General features: G+C 47.5%; 4 protein-coding genes across 7 annotated transcripts in view; 2 read left to right on the top strand and 2 right to left on the bottom strand.

Moving 5' to 3' along the window:
* The window catches only part of LOC133134571 (uncharacterized), a 15,291-nt gene extending 10,233 nt beyond the window's left edge, over positions 1-5,058 (bottom strand). Inside the window, exons 1-2 of the mRNA XM_061250773.1 lie at positions 5,033-5,058; positions 589-1,160 (exon numbers count right to left, since the gene is read on the bottom strand). Coding sequence (XP_061106757.1) covers positions 589-1,160; positions 5,033-5,058 — 598 coding nt within the window. The remainder of the gene's footprint in view (positions 1-588; positions 1,161-5,032) is intronic.
* homezb (homeobox and leucine zipper encoding b) lies at positions 3,938-8,180 on the top strand. The gene is made up of 3 exons (XM_061250772.1): positions 3,938-4,323; positions 4,846-5,438; positions 5,943-8,180. Exons 2-3 carry the CDS (start codon positions 5,166-5,168, stop codon positions 7,578-7,580), a joined length of 1,911 nt encoding a protein of 636 aa, XP_061106756.1. The 5' UTR covers positions 3,938-4,323; positions 4,846-5,165; the 3' UTR covers positions 7,581-8,180.
* A 1,760-nt stretch (positions 8,181-9,940) lies between these two features.
* Positions 9,941-21,519, bottom strand: cideb (cell death inducing DFFA like effector b). Its single transcript, XM_061252902.1, has 5 exons — positions 21,280-21,519; positions 12,005-12,119; positions 11,779-11,931; positions 11,156-11,355; positions 9,941-10,636 (listed from the first exon to the last, which is right to left on the bottom strand). Exons 1-5 carry the CDS (start codon positions 21,309-21,311, stop codon positions 10,480-10,482), a joined length of 657 nt encoding a protein of 218 aa, XP_061108886.1. The 5' UTR covers positions 21,312-21,519; the 3' UTR covers positions 9,941-10,479.
* Positions 21,520-23,626: 2,107 nt separating this feature from the next.
* Positions 23,627-24,133, top strand: part of tinf2 (TERF1 (TRF1)-interacting nuclear factor 2) — a 104,885-nt gene continuing 104,378 nt past the window's right edge. For 2 of the 4 annotated variants that reach the window (XM_061253158.1, XM_061253159.1), the window contains exon 1: positions 23,627-24,004. Coding sequence is in view for 3 of the 4 variants with exons in the window: in XM_061253159.1 (XP_061109143.1) it covers positions 23,977-24,004 (28 nt within the window). In the remaining variant the exon portion in view is untranslated. The remainder of the gene's footprint in view (positions 24,005-24,133) is intronic. The other 2 variants (XM_061253157.1, XM_061253156.1) reach the window with 1 other exon arrangement.

Below are 24,133 nucleotides of genomic sequence, written 5' to 3'. Positions count from 1 at the left end.
CCATTCCAGTTTAAAGATGAAATACTTTACCTGAAAATATATCCTCACTCTATATCCTAATGTATCCTGAACATGAACATGCTGTAGGCCCCGCTGAAATCTGACTTAAAGGTACAATACGTAAGATTTCTGTGTTAAAACCTTGTTACAAGACCACTGTAAATCCCCTTCCAATCATTAAAAAAGCCTCACTAACATGTTGACTCACCAGCCTGTGTTAATAGTCCTTAAATTCTGGTTTCTAAATATACAGTTGATGGGCCGACACTCTGTACCAAAACATTGTATAGCTGTACAATAATTCAAGCTCATTGGTTGAAACTTGGTTCTAATTGCCACAGCCAATGGCTTGGGAGGGAGGGGGCTTTCACAAGCATAAACCTTGCCCAGCCTTACCAGCAAGCAATCCTCAGATCCTACATCTTCTGTGTTAAAATGTCCTCGCCAAGTAAAGAGCCATGGAAAACACATGATATGCTCTCCCAAACGGTCGAGCAGAACATTAAAGGGTTAACCAAAGGGAAAGGGGCCTTGTCGTGTGTGTAGTGACAGATCTCAGGTGTTTAGTTAAACCGGCACGCAGGTCACCTGATCTGTAGCCCAGCAGGCTGGACGGGGGGTTGGGGAGGGCTGCACGCAGGTCACCTGATCTGTAGTCCACTGGGGTGGGGAGGGCTGCACGCAGGTCACCTGATCTGTAGTCCAGTGGGGTGGGGAGGGCTGCACGCAGGTCACCTGATCTGTAGTCCAGTGGGGTGGGGAGGGCTGCACGCAGGTCACCTGATCTGTAGTCCACTGGGGTGGGGAGGGCTGCACGCAGGTCACCTGATCTGTAGTCCACTGGGGTGGGGAGGGCTGCACGCAGGTCACCTGATCTGTAGTCCAGTGGGGTGGGGAGGGCTGCACGCAGGTCACCTGATCTGTAGTCCAGTGGGGTGGGGAGGGCTGCACGCAGGTCACCTGATCTGTAGTCCAGTGGGGTGGGGAGGGCTGCACGCAGGTCACCTGATCTGTAGTCCGGTGGGGTGGGGAGGGCTGCACGCAGGTCACCTGATCTGTAGTCCGGTGGGGTGGGGAGGGCTGCACGCAGGTCACCTGATCTGTAGTCCACTGGGGTGGGGAGGGCTGCACGCAGGTCACCTGATCTGTAGTCCGGTGGGCTGGAGGGGGGGTCAGAGCATGGGGCTGCTGCCACAGGGGGGGAGGCTGGTTGGAAAAGAGACGATCGGTGCCTTTAATTACTTCAGCAAAAAAAGTGAAAAAAGAAATAAACTCACCTGATGTGTACGAAGGGTTCCACAGATGAGCCTCAAATCAAACTTGTGGATTGAATATGAATATGTATATGAATGTGTGTTATTAGCACTGGGCTTAAGAGCCTGCCTTGGCAACACAGAGGTTCAGTCATTATGAATGAAGCAGGAACGATAAAGAAAAAAAAGCACATTCAAATTTCACTTCCATCCACATGCAACATACAATGTTATCCAAAAAGAGGCATTAATGCAGACACACGACACGATGCAACAGATCCCCCTTCTCTGGAGCTCAAAACTGTCTGTGGTGGCTCAGGATCCATCCATCCATCCATTATCTTAACCCGCTTATCCTGAACATTATTCCTGGTTACAATAAATGAACATTTCTGAAGTGATATACAGGTCATTAGCTATACTGCAGGCAACATTGGCTCAGGAGGTAAGAGCAGTTGTCTGGCAGTTGGAGGCTTGCTGATTCGATCCTGCCATTTACCATATTGTATGCTCAGAAATAGAGGGAATTATATTCCATCCATTATCTTAACCCACTTATCCTGAACAGGGTCGCAGGGGGGCTGGAGCCTATCCCAGCATACATTGGGCGAAAGGCAGGAATACACCCTGGACAGGTCGCCAGTCCATCGCAGGGCACACACACCATTCACTTATACACTCATACCTACGGGCAATTTAGACTCTCCAATCAGCCTAACCTGCATGTCTTTGGACTGTGGGAGGAAACTGGAGTACCCGGAGGAAACCCACACAGACATGGGGAGAACATGCAAACTCCACACAGAGAGGCCCCGGCCGACGGGGATTCGAACCCAGGACCGCCTTGCTGTGAGGCGGCAGTGCTACCCACTGCACCATCTGTGCCACCCTGGGAATTATATTATTCTATATTAATGCAATTATACTCTGGTTTTGCTTTAAAAGTGTACATTTAACAAAAAGATAGATGCAACAGTTACTCATACTTTCTGAACCTTAACACGATGGATCATCTTTTGAACAGCTTCATGTGAACAGAGATAATTTTGGGAATCTCTGACCATTCCTCCTGTCCCCTGAGTCTCCTGAACTTGGATGGATTAAAGGCGGGTTGCTCAGGCACAGCTTCAGCCAGTCCTGGACTAGATGGTGTTGGAGAATCTACATTCCAAATGTAATTCAGCCTAAGTTTAAGGTCTGTCAGTGAAACGGCCCGAAATCCTTTCAAGTAAATGGTAAATGGTTGGCATTTATATAGTGCCTTTATCCAAAGCACTGTACAATTGATGCTTCTCATTCACCCATTCATACACACACTCACACACCAACGGCGATTGGCTGCCATGCAAGGCGCCGACCAGCTCGTCTGGAGCATTTGGGGGTTAGGTGTCTTGCTCAGGGACACTTCGACACAGCCCGGGCGGGGGATCGAACCGGCAACCCTCCGACTGCCAGACGACTGCTCTTACTGCCTGAGCCAATGAGACGACTGCTCTTACTGCCTGAGCCAATGAGACGACTGCTCTTACTGCCTGAGCCAATGAGACGACTGCTCTTACTGCCTGAGCCAATGAGACGACTGCTCTTACTGCCTGAGCCAATGAGATGACTGCTCTTACTGCCTGAGCCAATGAGACGACTGCTCTTACTGCCTGAGTCATGTGCCCCCCCCCCCCCCCCCCGTTGCAGATTAAAGTCTTTTCATCTGCAACATTTCCATTTGATATGTGGAAAGAACTTAAGTGCCCATCTTTGTACTTTTTCAGAGGCAACAGCTTTGACTTTAAACATAGTTTTGACCATAAAATTATACATAAAATTTAAACCAGGAAGGTTACACACAATACAGCAAGTTGTATAAATTACTCAATGTAAGCATAGTTATGGTTATAAAAATGGCATTTCACAAACCAGACAACATTTTCAGCCAATTGCTTGTACAGCCCTGAATGCTGTTCCCTGGCTGTTCTCTGGCTGTTCTCTGTCGGCCACAGCTGCAGTACATTACCTGCCAAGGGTCCTCCGGGATCAGCTGTGTGCGCCCCTGAATGTGTTCCCCCTGCAACAGCATCCTGCAGGTGAGGTGTGTCCTCCGGTACCTCAACATCTGTTCCTCTGCACATTTCATCTGCATCCATCCCCTCCACTGAGCTCAAACCAGGCTACTTTACCTCTCTCGCTCTCTGTCTCTTTGCAAGCCTCAATAGCAGGAACATGTGGGTTTCAGTGAAGCGTGAGAAAAGGGAACTTCTTATTTTCACACACCTCTCTCTCTCTCTCTCTCTCTCTCTCTCTCTCTGACAAACTCCAGAGGCAATCAAAAACCTATAATCAAGACTAGATACTGAAAGCTTTCTTATACCTGCACTATGGAAGCAAATGAATACACCTGGCGAATCAGAAAGAGCTGAGAAGTCAACTGTCAAATTACTTCTGGTCCCCTAAAATGGAGGCACTTTGTATACATGCAAAGGTTCTATTTCCGTGCAAATATGTAATCCAAACCACAAGCCTTTAAATCATTATTTTCAACGACATGTTACAATTAGAGTTCCAATGTATACAAACACGTGAAATTACTTGAGCGCTCTAATTCGAATAAAATATTTAGTTTCCTTTACGCAACGCCGTCTGAAGTTTATGCCATTTGACTTGCCATACATAGCTGAGCTCGTCCAATTACCGCCTTGTTTATAGCCGTGAAAACACGCCCCCTGTTCTATCACAGAAATGGCGGAAGGGCCCCCATTTCAGTAAGCTTAGCGACAGGGGTTTTTCGGAAAGAAATGACACGGACAGTGCCATTGGCATGGCAAAATATATGTATAGCATATATGTATGATTTACACACATAAGAAACAGTGCTGGGAGCACATGTTCTACCGAAACCCCCTCGATTGCCCCCAGCGAGATAAACCACTGTTAGCGCAAGAGACCGCACGCTCGACGGCTTCTCACAGACGAGACGAAGGTATCTGGCGAGGCGAAAGGAAAGCGCTTTTGGGAAATAAATGTCGAGCTTAGCAGCGCAATAACTGCCCGTCGGGTGCCGTTTGGCTGTACATAACAGGTACGAATTAAGCTTCCAGGCGTCCTATGCCATCGCGTCTTACTTGTCAATAATTATTGGGCTTGTCATTCTGTGAGTCGCTGCTGCGATTGCCAGGGCTGACAAAACTGAAACTGAATTACTTCGTAGCGAACGTTATCTCGTTTAGCATGTAGCTGTCTGCTTTCGTGCCGCTTGCTGTCTTGTATTTGTCCGGTGTGAGTGCTGACAGTGGAGTTTATCGTTTTGTGCAGTCGGTGTACTGCGTGGCAGTGCCTATTCTCTGTCATGCTCGTGGGAGTTTGCATGCCGTTTGCAGTGGCGCAGCACGCAGGTCCTGTGCCCCACGGCGCGGTGCCAGGGTCGTGCTCTGCTGTATGTGAAAGCAAAGGTGTTCTGCCCCGGAGAGGTCTCACTGACGAGGTCTAGCGCCTATCACAGCAGGCATTTTTATAACACCAGAATTTGTATTTTTAATCCGGGCAAATCACTGAATGGCGCATACACATAAACAATGCAATGCTTTTTGTGTTTATTTTCCAGAGGGAGGACAGAAGTGTTGTAATTGGACTCCAAAGAGGACAGTGTGTTGACACAAAGACCTGTGATTGGACAGAATTTGGTGACTGATCCAAGAAACTAGACCAGGGCAGGACCAGCGCTTTTAATCAGCGGCTCCGCCAGCAGAATCAGCTGTGGAGGGTCTATTCTGAGGCATAAACTACATTACCCAGCAGACTTGGGCCCCCGCGCCATTTACTTCCGGGTGGTTTCAGCCTCAGGAAATAAGGAACCTCACAGTCCAGTGTTTACCCTGGCAGCACCGACTAACTGCTGCTGCCTTTACTGAGTTAAAAACTGGCATGGAGAGCAGCAGCCCCCCCCCACAGACGGAGACCCTGGGGCCCCGGGACCCTCCCAGGAGGGAGTGGCCAGAGGAGGAGCAGGAGGAGGAGGAGGAGGGGAGCGCAGAAGAAGGGGAGGATCAGGAGAAGATGGAGAGGGGAGGAAGAGCAGAGGAAGAGGAGGAGAAAGCGGGAGGAGGCTATGCCTGTCGGATCTGCGGGTTCCACGCGGCGGACGTCCGCACGCTCAGCCTGCACCTGCACACCCTGCACCCGGTCGCCCAGCAACAGGTGGGCGGAGCCTGGGCCCATGTTATTATTAATGTCATCGTTGTGGTTCCAGCGGAAAAGCTTTTAAAACACAGCCGTATTTTGTCCGAATGCACACTAACACCTGTACAAGGCTGTCTCACACACACCTGTACAAGGCTGTGTCTCACACACACACCTGTACAAGACTGTGTCTCACACACACACACACACACGCACCTGTACAAGATTGTCTCACACACACACCTGTACAAGGCTGTCTCACACACACACACACACACACCTGTACAAGGCTGTGTCTCACACACACACCTGTACAAGACTGTGTCTCACACACACACACACACACACACACACACCTGTACAAGGCTGTGTCTCACACACACACACACACACACACACACACCTGTACAAGGCTGTGTCTCACACACACACACACACACACACACACACACCTGTACAAGGCTGTCACACACTTTACCTGTGGGGGGATCTTACCTGCTCTCCCTCTTTCCCTCCTCACAGCCCGTGACCCAGGAGGGGGGGTCGTTGTCGATGGCAACAGTCGGTGACCCCGGTGATGGAACGTGCGGTGAGCGTGAGGAGGCGGGGCCCAGAGAGGGAGGGGCGGGGCCCAGAGAGGGAGGGGCGGGGCCTGAGGGCATCTCCCCGGACAGCGACTGTGGCGGGCATAACCGCACGAAGCTGGTGTGCCTCCCGCTGGTGGCGGACGGGCTGAAGCTGGTGTGGACGCGCTCCGACCAGACGCGGGAGCTGGACGGCGTGCCCCCGCTGGTGCAGGCCTTCAACGCCTTCCCCTACCCGTCCCCCGGCGAGCTGGCGGGCCTGGCGCGCGGCTGCGGCCTCCCGCTGGACTCGGTGCGCGTCTGGTTCATGGTGCAGCGCGTGCGCTACGGCATCAGCTGGGCCGCCGAGGAGATCGAGGAGACGCGCCGCAAGCTGGCCGCCCTTCATCGCCGCGAGGAGGAGGAGGAGGAGGAGGAGGAGGGGGAGGAGATGGGCACGTACTCGCCCAAGTTCTGGGGGAGCGGCGACGACCAACGGGGGTTCGGTGGGGCGGGGCAGGGGGGGGGAGTTATGGGCGGAGCCATGCGGGACTTCCTGTTTCGCCGGACACGCCCCTTCTACATGTCGTGGCGGGGAGGCCGCCGCCCCCTGGCGCTCAGGCCTGGGTTAGACCCCGCCCCCAGCCCGCTGTTCGTGGTGGCGGCCCCCGGGGGCCGCGGCAGGAAGTCCAGGCTGCAGCTGCGGGCCCTGAGGCGGAGCTTCGTCCGCGACAACTGGCTGTCGGAGGCGGAGCTTCGGCGGCTGCAGCAGGAGACCGGCCTATCGCGCGGCGAGGTGCGCAAGTGGTTCAGCGACAGCCGCTACCAGCTGAGGCACAACGGGCACCGCCCCCCGCCCCCCGGGCAGGAAGTGACGTCCGGCGGGGTGGCCGAGGACAGCCTATTGGAGGTCAGCGTGGAGGAGGAGGAGGAGCCGGCGGTCTCCGTGGAGACGGAGGTTCCCGCAGACCCGCCTGCGGAAAGCCCCGGGGCCCCGAGGAGTCCCGGAGAGCCGGGCGTTCTGGCGGAGGGCGGGGGGGAGCGGCAGGAGGGCGCGCTGCTGCTGATTGGTGACGGGCTGGACCCCTCCTCCGCCGGGCCACTCCTCCTCACCAGCAGGGGGCGCCTGCGTAAGACCAAGGAGCAGCTGGCCGTGCTGAAGCAGTTCTTCCTGCGCTGCCAGTGGCCCACCAGTGACGACTACACGCGGCTGGTTCAGCGCACCGCCCTGCCCCGCCCCGACGTCATCCAGTGGTTTGGCGACGCGCGGTACCGCGTGAAGAACGGGAACCTGCGCTGGGTGCGCGCCAAACGCGAGCACGCTCAGATCGTGGCCCACATCGCCCACGGCGACCGCCGCCGTGCAGGGGAGGGCGGGGCCCGGGGGGGGGAGGCGGAGCCCGCGCCGGAGAAGGCCCCTCCCCCGGCGGACGTGCGGCCGCTGGAGCTGTTCTGGCGGCGGATGGGGGCGGAGCCGGGGGAGGGCGATGTGAGCGCGCTCAGTAGGCAGTCGGGCATGAGCCCGCGGGACGTCAGGGACTGGTTCAGCTGTCAGCAGAGCGGCATGGCCGAGGTGGAGGTCAACATCAGCGACTGAGCGCCTCTCCTCTGCTCTCCTCTCCTCTCCTCTCCTCTCCTCTCCTCTCCTCTCCTCTCCTCGCCTCGCCTCTCCTCTCCTCTCCTCTCCTCTCCTCTGCTCTCCTCTCCTCTCCTCTCCTCTGCTCTCCTCTGCTCTGCTGTGCCATTGCTCTCTCCTTCAGAGTGTGTGTGTGTGCGTGCGTGCGTGCGTGCGTGCGTGCGTGTGTGTGTGTTTTGAGATATTTTGGCCAGTCAGCGCTCTCTTTGTGCCACAGACATGGGCATTATATTTTGCTTCATGGGGTAAACCTCGACCTGTGCCCCCTCTGGCACCCTCTGGAGTGCAAACCTATGTACTGCAGTGGACATTTGTCATTGGTTGGCAGAAAGCTTGAGTTTTCTGATTTGACTGTGGTGTCCTGATTTTTTTTTGTTGAAGTTGTTGTGGGGGTTTTGTGGCTGGTTGTTTTGTGGGGGGGTAGTAGCTTTTGCACCAAAATAGCTTCTCAGCTGAATTTCCATTATTGACTGCTCCTACAAACTGCTTTTTAGATAATTCACCAATCGCATGTAAACGCTTACCTTGTTAGCAAGTATAAAACGTATGATTTGTGTGCAACTACGTTTTCATTACATTCAAAGTTTATTTTCATTTCACAGAGCATATTTCACTTACCACTCATTTAAAACTAAATATCATTTCACTCTAAAACAGGAATCAGAAGGGCTGCTCCCTGTGCCTGGGTGTGAAGGCCGATCAGTCGCTCTAAATACTTCTAAAATAGAAGAAGTTGGAGTAGAGGGCCAGAGTTGATGATGTGTGATGGTTTGAGTGTCTTGACACAGGGCTTCCAACCTGGTTCCCTGTCGAGATCTACTGTTCCCGTCATGAACAGGGCGGAGTGTGTCGGGTAGCTGGAGTGAGCAGAGCAGACTGCAGTGCACAGTTCCTTCCATCAACAGCACGTAGGAACAGGAGATGAACAGCACGCAGGAACAGGAGATGAACAGCACGTAGGAACAGGAGATGAACAGCATGTAGGAACAGGAGATGAACAGCACGTAGGAACGAGATGAACAGCACGTAGGAACAGGAGATGAACAGCACGTCGGAACAGGAGATGAACAGCACGCAGGAACAGGAGATGAACAGCACGTAGGAACAGGAGATGAACAGCATGTAGGAACAGGAGATGAACAGCACGTAGGAACAGGAGATGAACAGCACGTAGGAACAGGAGATGAACAGCACGTAGGAACAGGAGATGAACAGCACGTAGGAACAGGAGATGAACAGCACGTAGGAACAGGAGATGAACAGCACGTAGGAACGGGAGATGAACAGCACGTAGGAACGGGCAGCAGATTGAAGCTGCTGACACGTGACTCACAGACCGTGTGGGTCTGCATCGGCATGGCAACTGCTGTGTGGACCCAGCCTGAACTTTCCACAACCCTTTTCCCATGTGACCTTTAACCTCTGACCTTTGCCTCAAGGGCCAGAGGCCCCGCTCTGGAATGAAATTCCCTCTGATAATTTATCCAAACAGCATCTGATTGGAGATTGAAATTGGTATGAATTTATTTGTGTGTATTTTATTTGGTAAAATGTCAATGTACTTGAAATCCCAGGCTGGAAAGAGCCAGTTACTTGAAGTGTGGTTTTGTGTGTCAGTTTACCTGAGAGGACTGGCCATGGGGAGCCGTGCAGTATCCACCCATTACCACTAGGTGGCAATAAAAGCACTTATATGGGATCTAGTGGGTAGCGTTCGGGTTAGGGTATAATGGGTAGTGTTAAGGGGGTAGGGCTAGGGTATAGTAGGTAGTTTTAAGGGGGTAGGGTATAGTAGGTAGTGTTAAGGGGGTAGGGTATAGTAGGTAGTGTTAAGGGGGTAGGGTATAGTAGATAGTGTTAAGGGGGTAGGGTTAGGGTATAGTAGGTAGTGTTAAGGGGGTAGGGTATAGTAGGTAGTGTTAAGGGGGTAGGGTATAGTAGGTAGTGTTAAGGGGGTAGGGTATAGTAGATAGTGTTAAGGGAGTAGGGTTAGGGTATGGTAGGTAGTGTTAAGGGGGTAGGGTATAGTAGGTAGTGTTAAGGGTTTAGTGCATAGTGTTAAGGGGGTAGGGTATAGTAGGTAGTGTTAAGGGTTTAGTGCATAGTGTTAAGGGGGTAGGGTTAGCGTTTAAGGTAATGGAGACATTTTACACCTGAAACCCCGTCTCTCAGCACACGGCCCCTGGCCTGGGTACTGGATTGGATTTTGTACTTGTTTGTAATAAATTGTAAAGTTTGCCCAAATCCTACAAACACGTGAAGAGTTCATTAATGTGTGCATTCATTGGTTTGTGGAGAGATAACAGAAATGATGACACAAATTCATGTAAAATTATTTAAGTATTTATTCAAGTATTTTAAATGAATAAGCTGGCCATTGAAGATCTGTGACTACAGTGCTCATTTCTACTTCTTAACAAAGTAACCGTCCGCATTATCAAACCATTCCAGCATCCTGCCGTTCAGCACTGAGGCCAGGTCTGTTTTAATCAACGATCAACGTATTTACAGTTTCATAAGACAAGCAACAATTAACTCAGGAGCGTTTCCATATCAGTAATTATGCACATAAACTCTACAGTGCTTCAGCTGTAATCAGGTGCACTATTAACAGTAGTAGTTGCACAGTAATGTGTAATACTCAGATGAATACATTTCTCATTATTATAAGCATGAACCTGAGTGTGCAATGTTTGGTACAGTGTGTGTTTTATAAGGCTTGGCCTTGATTGACACCAGGATCCTAACCAATGATTGATGATCACACACAAATGGCTGAGGTTGAGGGTTGGGGGATTCCCCTAATTCTCTTAGAGGAGGGGGAGGGGGAGGGGGGATGGGGGTGTTGAATGGGCGTGGCTCAGTCCCAGTGTTCTGGAAGGTAGGCGGAGCCCTCTGGGGAGGGGTGGGGCTTCCAGTGGTCCGCCCCCTCAATGATCCGGCGAATCACAGAGGCTGACGTGATCAGCATGTGACCAACAGCCTGTAGCAGTGAGGAGGCCACACGCAGAGCCTCTCTGTGGGAGAGAGAAAGAGAGAAAAAGAGGGAGCAAAAATGGATAAAGGACAGATTTGTAGAGAAGGCCATACTGAGGACAACCGCTGGACGGTTCCACCCCCTTTCCCTCTTCTCTCTCTCTCCCTCTCCCTCTTCCCTTTCTCTCCCTCTTTCTCTCTCTCTCCCTCTCCCTCTTCCCTTTCTCCCTCTTCCCTCTCTCTCCCCCTCTTCCCTCTTTCTCCCTCTCTCTCCCCCTCTCTCTCCCTCTTCCCTGTCTCTCTCCCTCTTCCCTCTCTCTCTCTCTCTCTCTCCCTCTCTCTCTCTCTCTCTCTCCCCCTCTCTCTCCCTCTCTCCCTCTCTCCCTCTTCCCTGTCTCTCTCTCTCCCTCTTCCCTCTCTCTCTCTCCCTCTTCCCTCTCTCTCTCCCTCTTCCCTCTCTCTCTCTCTCTCTCTCCCTCTCTCTCCCACTTCCCTCTCTCTCTCTCTCCCTCTCTCTCTCTCTCTCTCCCTCTCTCTCTCTCTCCCTCTCTCTCTCTCACCTCAGCACTTTCTTTGGCCCCAGGCAGGTGAAGTCAGCGCTGATGGAGTACAGGCCCTGGAAGGTGGCCCTGACGTTCAGCGAGCCGAAGACGTCACGCGGGTGCAGCCTGTAGAAGTCAAACGTCACGCGGGCGATGTCACGCCCTGTGCGGGGCTTCTTATTGGCTGAGGAAAACAGGACGCCCCCCCCCTGAGATTTCTGAGATGGATGGAGAGAGAGAGAGAGAGGGAGGGAGGGAAGAGAGAGAGGGAAGAGGGAGAGAGAGGGAGGGAGGGAGGGTGAATATGCAATGCTACTATGACTCCTGATGAATCAGTACTACAGCACACACACACACACACACACTCACACTCATACACAAACACAGACCCACACACACGCTCACACACACACACACACACACGCTCACACACACACACAGACACACACACTCACACACACACACACTCACACACACACGCTCACACACACAGACACACACGCACACTCACACACACACACACACGCTCACACACACAGACACACTCACAGACACACACACACGCTCACACACACACACTCACACTCACACACACACACACGCACGCTCACACAGACACACACACACACACGCACACTCACAGGTGATGGGCTCCATGTTTGCCCAGGCCCCAGGCCCATCAGCACGGTGTTGTCGGGCAGACTCTGCAGGAAGTCCTCTGACTCCACCTCGGTGCCGTCCTCCTCACAGACCAGCCTGAGCGTCAGGGCGGCCAGCAGCAGGGCCTGTGCAACCTGGAGACACAGTGTCAATCACAGCCCGGCCACACCCCTTTCAGCAGAGCCACACCCCTTTCAGCCCTCTCACCGTCTCTCTCAGCTCCTGCAGTGTTCCCGTGGTAACCCCTTTCCTGGTGGCTCTGTCAGATGAGCACACTCTGAACGGCCTCTGATTGGCCGTCCACACCCTCCTGGAGACTGCCCTGGGGCCGGGTTAACAAGGGGTTGAAAACACTATCAATACAGTACATACTGCATACTACAGTATATACACACTGCACACTACAGTACATACTGCACACTACAGTACATACACACTGCATACTACAGTACATACACACTGCACACTACAGTACATACTGCATACTACAGTATATACACACTGCACACTAAAGTACATACACACTGCATACTACAGTACATACATACTGCACACTACAGTACATACACACTGCACACTACAGTACATACTGCATACTACAGTACGTTAACACTGCACTGAGAGAGGGTTAATACAGTATATACACACTGCATACTACAGTACGTTAACACTGCACTGAGAGAGGGTTAATACAGTATATACACACTGCACACTACAGTACATTAACACTGCACTGAGAGAGGGTTAATACAGTATACACACTGCACACTACAGTACATTAACACTGCACTGAGAGAGAGGGTTAATACAGTATATACACTGCACACTACAGTACATTAACACTGCACTGAGAGAGAGGGTCAATACAGTATATACACACTGCACACTACAGTACATTAACACTGCACTGAGAGAGAGGGTTAATACAGTATATACACACTGCACACTACAGTACATTAACACTGCACTGAGAGAGAGGGTCAATACAGTATATACACACTGCACACTACAGTACATTAACACTGCACTGAGAGAGAGGGTTAATACAGTATATACACACTGCACACTACAGTACATTAACACTGCACTGAGAGAGAGTATAACTGCTCCCAAAGGTCCTTTTCTTTAGAACAGACACCCACGCATCGACTGATGTTCACGTCTGAAGTTTTATTGTTTTCTTTCGTCGGCAAACACCGTGAAAAACGTGTGCGCCTTGTGACCAAACTCAAGGAGTAGTTACATTCACTTTCACACCCTCTCTTCTTTGCTCTTCGTTTCTCTTGCTTTTCGTTTACAAAACAACCTTCCTTGTGCGGCTCCCAACAGTTCAAACATCTCTGCCGTTCTCGAATGTTTCGACCAATCCACAGTACTCTCAATTAACGCAACTGAGTCACGTGACCACAGTATGCTGTCTATGCAAAGGAACTTACACATTTGAACAGTAGGTGTCGCTAGTACACAAGATCACAAGAAACCAAACCTTATATTTTCCAAACATTACAAACAAAATGATTGCACAACACCAATCACAATAATCATTAAATTCTCTCCATATTACTCTGCACTTTAAATAACCAGAAAGTCAGGGGACAGCTACACTGCCACCAAAATTACAAAGATTTATGTGAACAGAATGATTAAATCTTGTAATTTTACCATAAGCTGTCAATTAACCTTAACATAAACATTTAGACATCCATCTTTTGGTACTATTTTAATGATAGTTTAGGAACTATTCTCCACTAGAACCACTAGTTTTTGAACTGGACGCTCAAGAAAGGATGGTTGCGTCAGGCGTTCACCTTTCTTTCCTAGGTTACTTTGCCCTACTTGGATTTTAACTTTTCTCACTAGACCATCATCATCTTCGCTTGTCTCAACGACTCTGGATAGTTTCCACTCATTTCTAGGAACATTGTCCTCCTTGACAACTACTACATCCCCTACTTCTACATTTCTTCTGGGTGTATGCCACCATTGTCTGAGGCTCACATTGGCCAGGTATTCTTTACGCCATCTGCTCCAGAATTGCTCTGTCAGGTATTGCACTCTCCGCCACCTTTTCCTGGCATACAAATCTTCTCTAACAAACTTTCCAGGAGGCGGAAGAGGCACAGAGGTCTTCATTGTGAGTAAATGGTTAGGTGTTAAAGGTTCAACACTCTTGGGGTCACTGATTGTGTTTGTGGTGAGCGGACGATTATTCACGATCGACATAGCCTCGTAAAAGAATGTTCTCAATGAGGTGTCATCTAGTCTTCCAGTAGCTTGTGCCAGGACAGAGCTCATCACGCTCCTTACTGTCCGTATTTGGCGCTCCCAAACACCTCCCATGTGGCTTGCGTCAGGAACATTCATAAGGAAGTCACATTGTTTTCTTGCAAGATAGGTAGAGATCCTCTCTTTGTCTAGTTCCCTAAGACCTTTCTCTAGCTCATTCCTTGCCCCGACGAAATTCGTCCCTTGGTCAGATCGGATCTGTCTTACCGCTCCTCTGATTGCTATGAAGCATCTCAAAGCATTTAAAAATGCGTCAGTCGTGAGATCCTCCAACATTTCTATGTGGATGGCTCTAGAGCTTAAACATGTGAATAACAGACCATATCGCTTGTATTCTTTCCGACCCTGTTTTGTGTAGAAGGGACCGAAGCAGTCAATTCCGGTGTATGAGAAAGGGGGTGAGGGCTCTACTCGGTCAACAGGCAGGTCTGCCATACGTTGTTCTTCGATCGGTCTACGCACCTTTCTACAAGTGACACAAGATTTGATATGCTTGGCCACTACCTTGCTGGCACCTACTATCCAATATCCGCTGGCCCTGAGTTCGTTCAACGTTTGCCCTCGGCCTTGGTGCTGAGTTTTCTTGTGACAGTGATCAAGTATGAGTTGTGTGACGATAGCTTCCTTAGGAAGGATCACTGGATGTTTCAACTCAAGTGATGCGGAAGATCTTCTCAACCGCCCTCCAACCCTGAGCAGACCATTTTCAAGGATGGGATCAAGTTGGTGTATCTTGTGGGTTTTCGGCAGTTTATCAGATTTGTGACTAAGCCATTTCAGCTCTTCCTCAAAGGCTTCTCTTTGTGCTGCCTTGATGAGCGCAAGAGCGGCTAGTCTTCTTTCCTCTACACTAATAGGCCCTGACCGGTCTTTATGTGCCAGTCTTTGAATCCGAGCGGTAACGTTGAGGGCTGTATTCCAATCTGAGAATCTTGACAACCTTTCAAGGAAGCTGTCTGTTTCAGAGGCTTCTGTTTTCAGGACTTTTACCTCTGGGTCCCCTACAAGAAGCTCTGGGGATTTTTGGTTCGTGACAATCTCTCGTTCCCATAAGAACTTAGGTCCTATGAGCCAATTTGAATCCATGAGTTCTGCCACCGTGAGACCCCTAGATGCATGGTCTGCAGGATTTTGACTTGTTTCGACGTAGAACCATTGACTTGGATCTGTTGTCTCTCTGATTCTCTGGACACGGTTAGCGACAAACACATGAAAGCGCCGGGCTTCGTTCTTGATATACCCGAGCACTACCTGTGAATCTGTCCAGAAAAACTCCCGATCTATTTTCAGTTCGAGCTCTTCTCTAAGAGTGTTGCTTACCGCAGCAGAGACTGTAGCTGCAGTGAGCTCGAGGCGTGGTATGGTGACAACATTTATGGGTGCCACTCTGGCCTTGCCCATGACCAGTGCACAATGCACTTGTTCATCAGCAACAATCCTGATGTATGAGCATTGCCCATAACCGTTATTGCTAGCATCTGAGAAATGATGCAGCTCAATGTTTTGGATTGTGCCAAGGTTCTTAGGAATGATGCATCTTGGTATTTGGATTTTATGTAGATTCTCCAAGTCATGGAGCCATGTTTCCCATTTTGGCTGTAGTTCAGGAGGGAGAGGATGATCCCAACTAACTCCCCGCTTGCACATCTCTTGAAGCAGTCTTTTCCCATTCAAGATGTAGGGAGAGAGAAATCCTAATGGGTCATACATGCTGGCGACTGTTGATAGGATTCCTCGTCGTGTGGCTGCCTTTTCATTAAGGATAACATTGAATGAGAACGCATCTGTCTCTATGTTCCACTTTACCCCCAGTACACTCTGCATTGGAAGCTCGTTGTAGTTCAGATCTACATCCTTCACAACGCTGGCACATTCACTCTCTGGAATCGCATCCAAGACTTCTCTGCTGTTGGACACAAATTTGTGCAAGCGTAGCTTTCCCTTCGCACACATTTCTTGTGCTTCTTTGACTAGCTGCTTGGCTTTCTCAACTGTTTCTACGCTGATAAGCCCATCATCCACATAGAAATTCTTTCGAATGAAGCTCGCTGCCAGTGGGTAGTCCTTTTCATATTTACTGGCCAGATATTTCATGCCATAGTTGGCACATCCTGGAGAGGATGCGGCTCCAAAGATGTGCATTCGCATGCAATATTCCTTGGGCTCTATTTCTGTGTTCCCATTTTCCCACCACAGGAACCTCATGAAATCCCTATCTTCTGGGCTAACATGGAAGCGGTGAAACATCTTTTCCACATCGCAAATGATTGCAATTTGGTGCTCACGAAATCTACACAGCACCCCAGTCAGAGCATTAGTTAAGTCAGGTCCTGTGAGTAGGTGATCATTTAGAGAGGTGTCAAGGTATCTGGCGGAGCAGTCAAATACGACTCTGATTTTTTCTGGCTTCCTAGGATGGTACACCCCGTGGTGTGGAATGTACCATGTATTGCCCTCTTTCGGTGAGATCTTTACTTCTTCTGCATCACCATCTTTGAAGACACTGTTGATGAATTTCACATAGTCCTCTTTGTACTTGGGACTTTTCTCTAGTTTTCTTTTGAGGTGTTTCAATCGGGCTATAGCGAGCTGCTTGTTGTTCGGAAGCTGTGGACGCTCTCTGAAGGGCAGGGGCATTTCCAGATGTCCTTCCTCATTGTGTTGAACTTTCCCATTCAGTAGCTGCAGAAACTGAATATCTTCTTGGGATATGTTCCTTTCTCTTGGGTTTGTGTCCAGAAAATCTGTTTCCAATGCCTTAATCACAGAGGCAGGTGTAATAGGCGGAAGCTCTTTCACAGAGACGCGATGGCAAAACCCTGTGACGTGCTTTGAACTAGTACGAGGTGTTTTGGATCCCACTATACTCCAGCCTAAATCAGTCTTGACTGCGTATGGATCATACTCTTCCCCTGATATCACCTGTTTTGGTTTCAGGGCCCTTGCGCAATCATAGCCAATTAGGAGTCCTACAGGACAGTTCAATAGATCTGGCATCTCTTCTGTTATCCTGCGAAGGTGGCTCCACTCTTTCGCTGTTTCACAACTGGGAATGCTATTTTGATCCAGTGGGATGTATTCTCGAGTGTACACTGGTGGTAACTCAATGCACTCTTGTGAAAGGTACCCTCTCACTTTTAGTCCCACCACTCTTTGACAGTTGACTATTGAACCCCTGTCAGTCATTGTTGACAACTTCAATTTTACAGGTTCTGTGTCTGCTTGCATTTTTCTACACACTTCTTGGTCAATAAATGTATTACTGCTCTGTGTGTCCAGTAATGCATACACCAAGGTTTCTGGGCTGTTTTTTGTTGCACAAGAGAGCCACACCGGAACAATCATTGAAGTACGATCACTATTGTCCACTCTCACGCTGAGAGTGGAAGCTCTTTCCTCAGTTGGTGGTGCTGCTGCTCTTTCTTCTTTATGACGTTCTTCATGAAGCGGAGAGGGATGGCTCCGCTTGCAAATATTGCAAGTGGCTCTGTTTCGACAGTTTTTAGAGATATGGCCGACTCTGAGGCAACCAAAGCACATGTTGTTGTTAAAGACAAATTGTTTCTTTTCCTCCAGAGGCATTGCTGCAAATTTTTCACATTTATATAGGAAGTGATCTTGTTGACAACAGATACATTCTATTTGCCTTTTATTTTGAGTGGCCAGGGGACTGGTTTTGGAACCCTTGTCACGTTCTGATGCACTTGAGTTCTTTGTAGTGGGTTTTGTTTTTTGAGACACCATGGTTGATGTCACCAGGGCACTGGCTTTGAGGCGCTTCTGTTCCCTCCCAAGTTTTTCATCTGAATATTTTAGTGCATGAAGGGAGGAAATCGGATTGCATGCAACGCGTGCCTCCTCTGCCACGAAGTCTGAGAATTCCTCGAAACCTGGATATGGCTTCCCTTCATCCAGTGCTTTAGTGACATACCGGTTCCATCTGGTTGTTGCCCAGTCAGGAAGTTTCTGTAGTAGCTTTTGATTTTCTTCACAATCATCTAAAATCTTTAGACCTTGTACATGGGGCATTGCATTCTTGCAGGAGATGAGGAAATCACTAAACTCCCTTAGTTTAATAGATTCTCTTGGACCAATTTTTGGCCAGCTACTCAGCTTTCCCCGGAATGCTCTTTGGACTACGAAAGAGTGGCCATAGCGTTTGTTCAGGGCATCCCAAGCCTGTGTGTACGCTTCCTCATCACTTCTATAAAAAGTTCCTTCTAACACACAAAGTGCTTCCCCACCTATGTATTTTTTCAAATAGAACAGTCTATGCGCTGGGTTTGTACAGCTTGTTTCGATTAAAGCTTTGAAACAGGTGCTCCATTCAGTGTATTTAAGTGGGTCGCCAGTGAACATGAATGGCTCTGGTGCTGGAAGTCTAGTCATTGCCAGGGATTCTTTTAATGCTTCAACCAGTGAGGTGTCATTCGCCTTTGGCTCTGGTTTGCTTCCAAAGCAAGGAGGGACTGGAGCACTTTGGGGAACTTGGGCGCATGGAGTGCTGCTATGCTGCTTCGGAAGCTGACTTGGAGGCAAAGTGATTTTTACTTCAGTATTTCCTATTTCAGCATTCCATTTTGATTCCTCTTCAACATACACCTTGTATTCAGCCTCTATGGCTTCAAGGTCCCTTTGATCTTCCAGCATTTTTAACCTCTCTTGCTGGGCTAGCACCTCCTTCTTCTGGGTGGAGATTTCTCTTTCCCTGTTTAATTCAGCACGTTTTGATGCCAAACGTGCCGCTACTTCTGTCTTCTTTACTGACACATAGCTTCCTTGCTGACTACTCTGCCCAGCTCTTGACACAGTTGATCCATAAACTGACCTAGCATCTTCTCTTTGGAGTAACTGGCGGAGCTCCTCTTTAGCAGCCACTGCATCAAACTCCTTGCTACCAGCTTCTGTGTAACGCCTTTTCAGAAGTGCAGTTATTTCAGTAGTAACTGAGGTGCAGCTATCCATTTTCCTTCTTATATCTTGGGATGGGACAGTCAGTGCACGCAAAGACTCATATACTTGTTTTAGTTCTGACTCATAATTTTCTACAGCTATGATCATTTCACTTAACTCAGTTTTAGCGTGTTCTTCTTTAAGTTTAGATCTTATTAACTGAACCTCTGCTTTGAAGTTTACATATGTCAGCATAAACTTTCTTTCCTTTTTTGTTATCTCTTCCTTTTTGAACTCCAGCATTTTTTCTGTTGGGCGTCTCACCCTTTCTGATCGCCTCACCTCTTGTTCAACCTGAGATGATGACTTCTGGAGCCCTACTCTTTGTACTTCAAGATCTGCATAAATTTCACCTATGCGGTCTTCTATTTTTTGTTTTTCTGTTTCTTCCATTTCAGTTTCTAATTTCTCCTCCAATTGTGCCTTCTCAACTTCTAGAGACTTATTATTCTAGAGAATTATTTGCTCTAGTGCACCAGTTTCTGATGCAGGCCTATTTTGGTACTTTTTTTTTTTTTTGCTTAACTACTTTGAAACAATACTATTGAAATATTAATGATGAAAAGCAAACAGGGAAATACACACTATCAATTATTAAACAGGCTACACACATTCGATCAACTTACAAAATTATCAAAATGCAATTTTCATTTTCTGCAAGAAATATTATTATATCAACTAAGAAAGAACACTATTTCCAAACTTAGAAGATACAGTCTGACCTGGTATCCCAAAGGTGACTTATTGCTATGTTATTGTCCAAAGGAGTCACAACGTTGCCACCTTGTGGCTGTCCTTGGCAGCTGCAGCACCGTCGTCTTATTGCACTTTGGTTCCACCTCCGCGCTGGATTTGAGCGATGGCGTCAAAGAATGGTGGGATATGCAGGCAGATCTTCCACGTGGAGTACGATGATGGAGTCTTTAAAGGGACGCACGCAGGCCTTGCTCTATCTTTGCAGGAACGCTGGCGAATCTCGTCACTCCGATGGCTACGTTTTTCACTATAACTGCTCCCAAAGGTCCTTTTCTTTAGAACAGACACCCACGCATCGACTGATGTTCACGTCTGAAGTTTTATTGTTTTCTTTCGTCGGCAAACACCGTGAAAAACGTGTGCGCCTTGTGACCAAACTCAAGGAGTAGTTACATTCACTTTCACACCCTCTCTTCTTTGCTCTTCGTTTCTCTTGCTTTTCGTTTACAAAACAACCTTCCTTGTGCGGCTCCCAACAGTTCAAACATCTCTGCCGTTCTCGAATGTTTCGACCAATCCACAGTACTCTCAATTAACGCAACTGAGTCACGTGACCACAGTATGCTGTCTATGCAAAGGAACTTACACATTTGAACAGTAGGTGTCGCTACTACACAAGATCACAAGAAACCAAACCTTATATTTTCCAAACATTACAAACAAAATGATTGCACAACACCAATCACAATAATCATTAAATTCTCTCCATATTACTCTGCACTTTAAATAACCAGAAAGTCAGGGGACAGCTACAGAGAGGGTTATGGCAGCCAATTGCCGTTGGTGTGTGAGTGTGTGAATGGGTGAATGAGAAGCATCAATTATAGTGCTTTGGATAAAGGTGCTATATAAGTTCCAACCATTTACCATTTAACTGCCATTGACATTTTTATACTTGGTTTCATATGCTTTGCATGCCATGACTTCCTGATGTATGTGACCCATCAACATCATCAGAGTGTGGATATCTTAATTTCAGGTTGTCCTACAAGCAATACTAAAACTCTTTGCATTTGAATGGATCTCTATGGGAATTGGGCACTAGATTCAGCTGTAAATTATGCTGATACAGTATGGAACACATTTTTTGGCTAAATGTCTTTAAGTCATCAAGGGTCCAGGGTATCAGATGAGCCTCAGACCACCATGCTGCTGCCAGATATGCAGTAGATATGGATGGATCACCTCAAGGATCGTTTCTCCTGAATAATTGTCCTACTGAACCCAATGGAAAAAATGGGTTCAATTGAAAAGCTCATATTCATGATTTATTTCCAAATGCAATATCCTGTGGTAGACAGCTAAAATAACAATAACATAATATCCATGGCCCTGGCTGTATGTGTTAAAATAGAAAGGGAAATGGGGTAAGAGAGAAAGAGAGAGGAGCAATAAATAAAGTGGACATATGCTACTGTATTAACCATGACAAAGAAATGATGCGAGTGATAAGAGAAAGAATTTTAGTTTCACAATATGAGACTCACTTTATCAGCGATGAAGTTGTCTCCATTCTCATGCCTCCGATGAAGTTATTTCCCGGTTTCTGTCTTTTATTTTTCGCTTTTGTTACTTTTCGTGGATCGTTACAACGTACCAGCGCGAGAGAGCCAGCGAGCGACCTAGACAGGACTTTAGTCAGGCTTGTTTGTGATCATTCAGAGGCAGATAACGTGGGGCAAAGTCCTTCTTATTCAACCCCTTACACATTCCCGACTTCCTGTCAAAACAGTTTCTAGAGAAGTAGAAAATATTTAAAGTATTTCTTTCCTTGTTGACAGATATGTAGGCGTTTATGAATATCAGATTTTTTTTTCCTTTTTATTATGGACAAGTTTAAAAAGCGATGGGCTGCGAAATAATTTAGTTTCAACAACCCCAACCTAACCCTAAGCCTGTGGATTAAAATATAGAACATTCTGGCTCCTTCTCAGAATCACATTTAACAGTGTTAGCATCCCTCAGTATCGCCAGGGTTATTCCTGCTGCGGTGTGTCTCTATATTATTCTCTGTATTATTGCAATTTCCATGATATCTCAGTGTTCCTTCCGCGGACGCCATTGCTACTGGCCTATTTTGTGTTATAAGTAAAAATGCAGCTGTTTTGACTTAGTCACTAATGAGCCGGTGCATAAGTTATAACAACCATATAACCATTTATATTGGAAATGTGCGTCGAAAGACGGACTTTATTATGTGACAAATCTATGCTGCAGACCAATAAACTTCTTACATTATTCACCATCAAACAGAACACAATCAACATTTCTATGCAAACATGGTCAAACTGTCTTCTTCTTCTTCTTCTTCTTCTTCTACTACTTCTTCTACTTCTTCTACTTCTTCTTCTTCACACCCAACACGGGCTGTGTATTAACCAAATTACACCCAACCGCATTCATGGAGCAACCCGGGCCACAACGACATCAACACAGACCGTTTTAACGGATACCCACGCCTAAGCTCCGTGAAGTTGGTTGCTGTCCACAATTGGACACTTCTGGTTCGCATTTATCAAAATAAAAGTTTGGTGAATAAAATTATTTATGAACTGTAATTTTGTCCATTTTCATTGTTAAATTAATACAGTTGGATATAATTGTGATGTATTTGCAGAGAATATAAAATTGTGCACAAATTTCTCTAAAAACTGTTTGCCACCAGTTGTTGCTGTCTGTCAGGTGTGGTATGGGCATGCATTGCCATAGACTGTCAATTGCCAACCAGCTCATTTGCATAGCTCATGTTAGCTGGACCCATATCTTTAATATTCTACAGTCCTTTCTGTGAAATCATGTTCCCAGCAATTGTTGCTGTGTTTCCAGTGTGGGGTGGCCAAGCATTGCTATTGACTGTCAGTTACCACCCAGCTCATAGCATAGCTCATAACTCAAAAACTATAAATTGTTACCAAATGAAAGGGGTATAGATTTACTCTAGTCTGGTTCCTCCCAAGGTTTTTTCGTTCTCCACCTTGGAAGCCCTAGGCATGGTTTTGTGGGGGGAAAAAGCTGGGGCTTGCTCTAAAGCTGTGTTTCTCAACTCTAGTCTTGCCAGAAGGTTTTTGTTGTAACCAGAAACTGAAACAACCAATTTAATAACTGATCCAACAAATGTATACCCCCTTTCATTTGGTAACAATTTATAGAGTGGTAACTGACAGTTAATAGCAACGTATGACCACCCCACACTGGAAACACAGCAACAATTGCTGGGAACATGATTTCACAGAAAGGACTGTAGAATATTAAAGATATGGGTATATAGAGTAAATATATAACCCCTTTCATTTGGTAACAATTTATAGTTTTTGAGTTATGGGCTATGCAAATGAGCTGCTCGTGAATTGACAGTCAATGGCATTGCATGCCCTTACCACAATTGCTGGGAACATGATTTTAGATAATACATGTATAATTTTATAGATACATAGATTTAATGTATGCCCCTTCATATTTGGCAACATTTTTTTCAAACAGTAAGCAGGTATGCAAATGAGCTGTTATTGAACCGACAGTGTCAAGCAATTTATGCTTGGCCTACATTATAGTAACTAGTCAAATAGCAAGCTAGTTGCTTGCTGACTTTTATAAGTTGTATCAGCAATTAATTTAAACAATGGTAATAATGTGAGGAAACGCAAAAAACGCGGTAATTATGTTCTCATTATTTAACGTTACTCAGCAGCTCTTTTTTTGACAGAAAATCACAGGAAGTTGAGACCGGAACTTCTGTACAGGAAGTCTAATTGTTGCTAGCTTCACGGAGCTCCACTCCTACATGTAGACTGGCTTTAGCTAATATTTCTGGTATATCAGCACAAAAGTTCGGTGGGTATCCGAATGACATTCTACACGACGTCACATCCTGAACAGACCGCAGCTGATGTGTTTTTCCGGTGGCTGTTATGGCGGGAGAAGCTTGATTTCCTGCAATTTGTTTGTTTTTGCAGCTGCCAGGCTGTCGAGAGTTATCAAGAAAACAGTTGCACTGCATTTATCCAGACGTGTCAGTATTTACATTTTACATTTTCTGCGTTCGTTATTTGAAATCGTCGAAAATAAATGTCGAGGTTTAGATGTACTAGCTCCCTATTTATAACTCACAGTTGTCAATATTGTAAGTGAACGATTGTCTTCGCGTAGCTCTACTCGTCGGAGAGAAGTTTTTACATCACTTGCAAATGGAATCGAAGATCTCTACTGAGAAAGGTCTGTAATCAGCTAACATATTATATGTGCTTGTTTAATTTTAGCTTAGCAGTGTCTTCTCTTCTAACTGCGTAGTAGGTTATTTCCAGTCTGACAATCTCAGAAATGACGAGCTCTGGCACATATAAC

Source organism: Conger conger, chromosome 8 (assembly GCF_963514075.1).
Source record: "Conger conger chromosome 8, fConCon1.1, whole genome shotgun sequence".
NCBI lineage: Eukaryota > Metazoa > Chordata > Actinopteri > Anguilliformes > Congridae > Conger > Conger conger.
Note: the sequence above shows the minus strand (reverse complement) of the source record. Positions and strands in the feature narration are given on the sequence as shown.